This window comes from Athene cunicularia (genome assembly GCF_003259725.1).
Source record: "Athene cunicularia isolate RWA chromosome 1 unlocalized genomic scaffold, athCun1 chr1_part4, whole genome shotgun sequence".
Classification (NCBI taxonomy): Eukaryota; Metazoa; Chordata; class Aves; order Strigiformes; family Strigidae; genus Athene; species Athene cunicularia.
Window position 1 is genome coordinate 333792 of NW_020799094.1, and position 2678 is coordinate 336469.

Below are 2678 nucleotides of genomic sequence, written 5' to 3' on the forward strand. Positions count from 1 at the left end.
GGGGGGAGGGACTCGTCATCAGGGGGTGTAGGGATAGGATGGGGGGGAATGGTGTTAAACTGTCAGAGGGGAGATTTAGATGTGATCTAAGGCAGAAATTGTTCCCTGTGAGGGGGGTGAGGCCCTGGCACAGGCTGCCCAGAGAAGCTGTGGCTGCCCCCTCCCTGGAAGGGTTCAAGGCCAGGCTGGACGGGGCTTTGGGCAACCTGGGCTGGTGGAAGGTGGCCTTATCTGTGATTTTATAACTGCTGAAGCCACCTCCTCCCTGGGGCACGGTACAGAACAGGAGGGGGGTTTGCCCTCACCCCTGTGTTGTGCATCGCTGGGGAAGAGACAAGACAACACAGAGCCCGGGGCTGTGGATGCGTTGAGGACCAGCCCAGCAGGAGGGAGCAGAGGGATTACAGACACGACTCTGGACAGAATTACCTCTCGTTCTTCTCCCGCAGCTCCTCCATTTCCTTGGGCTCCAGCTCATCTGCTGCTTGCTTCTCGTTCAGCAGAGCCAAGCGGTCAATCCGCTGCTGCATCATGGTGATCTGAGCCTCTGCGGAGGGTGGCGAGAAAGGGCCCGTTACCATCTTTTTCTGCCACCTGAACCCCCCCAACAGCACGGCGGAGGATGTCTGTGCTCCTCCCAAGCCAGCGAGGGGCCACTGCACAGAAACCCTTTGCAGGAGACACAAGAGCCACGTTGCCAGCGCTGCTCCTCGGTGCAGGCGCTGCTTCATTAATGGCTTTTGTTGCCCGTGATAGTCAAGGGAATATGAGAGGGAAGAAGGAACCTGCAGCCTCTGCATGTATCTGGGGAAGTCCCCAGTGCGGAGAGTGTTTTAGATGTGGATGGTGACACTCCTCTGCCTGCCAGCCTGCTCCAAACTATTTGGCAAGGGGCACCCAAGCTGCCCTCTCTACTCTGGTAAGTGGAAAAGCCCCAGAGCAACAAGCTGTGCTCACTTGGGGCTTGGCAGGATGGACTGTGCACGAGCCCAGCCATAGCAGGGCCAAAATCAGAACCAAGTCACAGAAACCAGAGGAGGCCTCAGCCCCGGAGAGCCCTCCCCGCACCCCAGGACGTCCCGCAAGCGACTGACCCTTCTCTGTGATGAGTTTACGATTCTCTGCCAGCTCCACCTCCAGCTCATCCCGGTTTTCTCGCTCAGCAGCCAACTGCTTCTTCAGGCGTCGCAGCTGGAACTGGGGGGTCTGCATGACATCCCCCATGGGTGAGGACGGAGGGCCGGGGAGCGCGCTGCAGAGAGGCACACCATGTCACTCGGGTTATCTGGCCCCGCTCCAGTTCCCCCGGCTGAGAGGCGGGTTCAGAGCGAGAACCGGCGCCTCGGCAGCCGAGCAGAAAGGCCACTCGCCGCCTCTGCGCGTCTGGTGTGCAGGTACAGAACCAGCACCGGGGCAAAGCGCCCAGCTCATGAGAAGCGACTCAACCTGGCCTCCCAAAGCCACCCCAGGGCAGGAGAGAACCACAAGCTGCTCTGCAAAGTGTCTGTCCACGTTAGACTGAAATGAGCTGGGCTAAAAGTTGCTAATTGCAGCCCCAGCTCAGCCCACCACCGCACAGCCCCACGTCAAGCCCACGGAATTCGCAACAGGGCAGCACCACGGAAAAGGTGTGTGTGGGGGGGTCTCTGCAGAGTCATGTGCTGCCTGTCCACGCCCCTGGGTCCCAGAAGCCGCCCTGTCTGTGCCCCCCACCTCCCCTCACTCCCCCCACGGCAGCCAAGGGGCTGGGGACGTACTTGTTGGCACCAGAAGAGGAGGAGGCAATCTTCTGCAGCTCCAGGAAACGCACCTCTCGCTTGTGCGGGAGGGAGAGCAGCGGGGAGTGCTCCTCGGAGCTGCTGCCGGACGAGGACGGCGGCGCTGGGAATCATAAGTGAGAGGCAGGTTGTGATCCTCCCGCCACTGCCAGAGGAATCCCCGGTGTGAAGATCGGTGGGGAAGGGGGGGAAACAGCCCCGCCGAAAAAGCCATAAACGTGCCTCATGCCCTTGTCCCACATCCCACCCGCCTCGCTGCTTTGCGGGTGGCAGAGCGCCCGGTGGGTACAGGGCAGCCGGGCTCTTAAATCCGAGCTTACATGGGACGGTTCTGTAGTGCTGGGGTGAGGGGATCTGGGTGGCATTACTGTTCCTGTGGCTTGGCAGCTACAGCAGCATAAACGGGGGAAAAAACCTCCACGTTTTTATGCTTTAGAAAAGGGTCACCTGTGCTGGCTGGGTGCTGCCAGCAGCACTCAGGCCACGCCGCTGCTCTCTGCAATGTTAGGGATTTCTCTGTCCCGCTCTGAGCTGGCACTTGGACACCAGCTCAGCAAACACATTAAAACCTGTCGATCTTACTGTGGTTGATGAAGAAAACGGCCCCAGTGCCAGCTCTGCCTGCACAACACAAGGCTTGGCCCCTTTCCCCGGTGTCGCAGCGTGGGCAGCCAGGCATCCAGCACTCACCTTTCCTTTGCAGAAATGTCTCCAGATTCTCGTTCAGGCTCTCCTCGTTGTCCAGCACAAATTTGAGGATCGACGCCAGCTCAACCTGCGTCGGAGGAGCCGCGAGGTCAGCAGCGACGCCGCTGCAGTGGTTCACAGGCAGAGCTCCCTGCCTGCCCCTGCCCACACTCGCAGACACGAGTGCCACAGCATCCACCCCCCCCCCCCCCC

General features: G+C 60.4%; 1 protein-coding gene across 1 annotated transcript in view; it reads right to left on the reverse strand.

The window, feature by feature from the left end:
• The window catches only part of NUMA1 (nuclear mitotic apparatus protein 1), a 17134-nt gene that overhangs the window by 11754 nt on the left and 2702 nt on the right, over window positions 1-2678 (reverse strand). Inside the window, exons 4-7 of the mRNA XM_026841282.1 lie at window positions 2469-2553; window positions 1758-1881; window positions 1095-1252; window positions 430-547 (exon numbers count right to left, since the gene is read on the reverse strand). Of these exons, the coding sequence (XP_026697083.1) occupies window positions 430-547; window positions 1095-1252; window positions 1758-1881; window positions 2469-2553 (485 nt within the window). The remainder of the gene's footprint in view (window positions 1-429; window positions 548-1094; window positions 1253-1757; window positions 1882-2468; window positions 2554-2678) is intronic.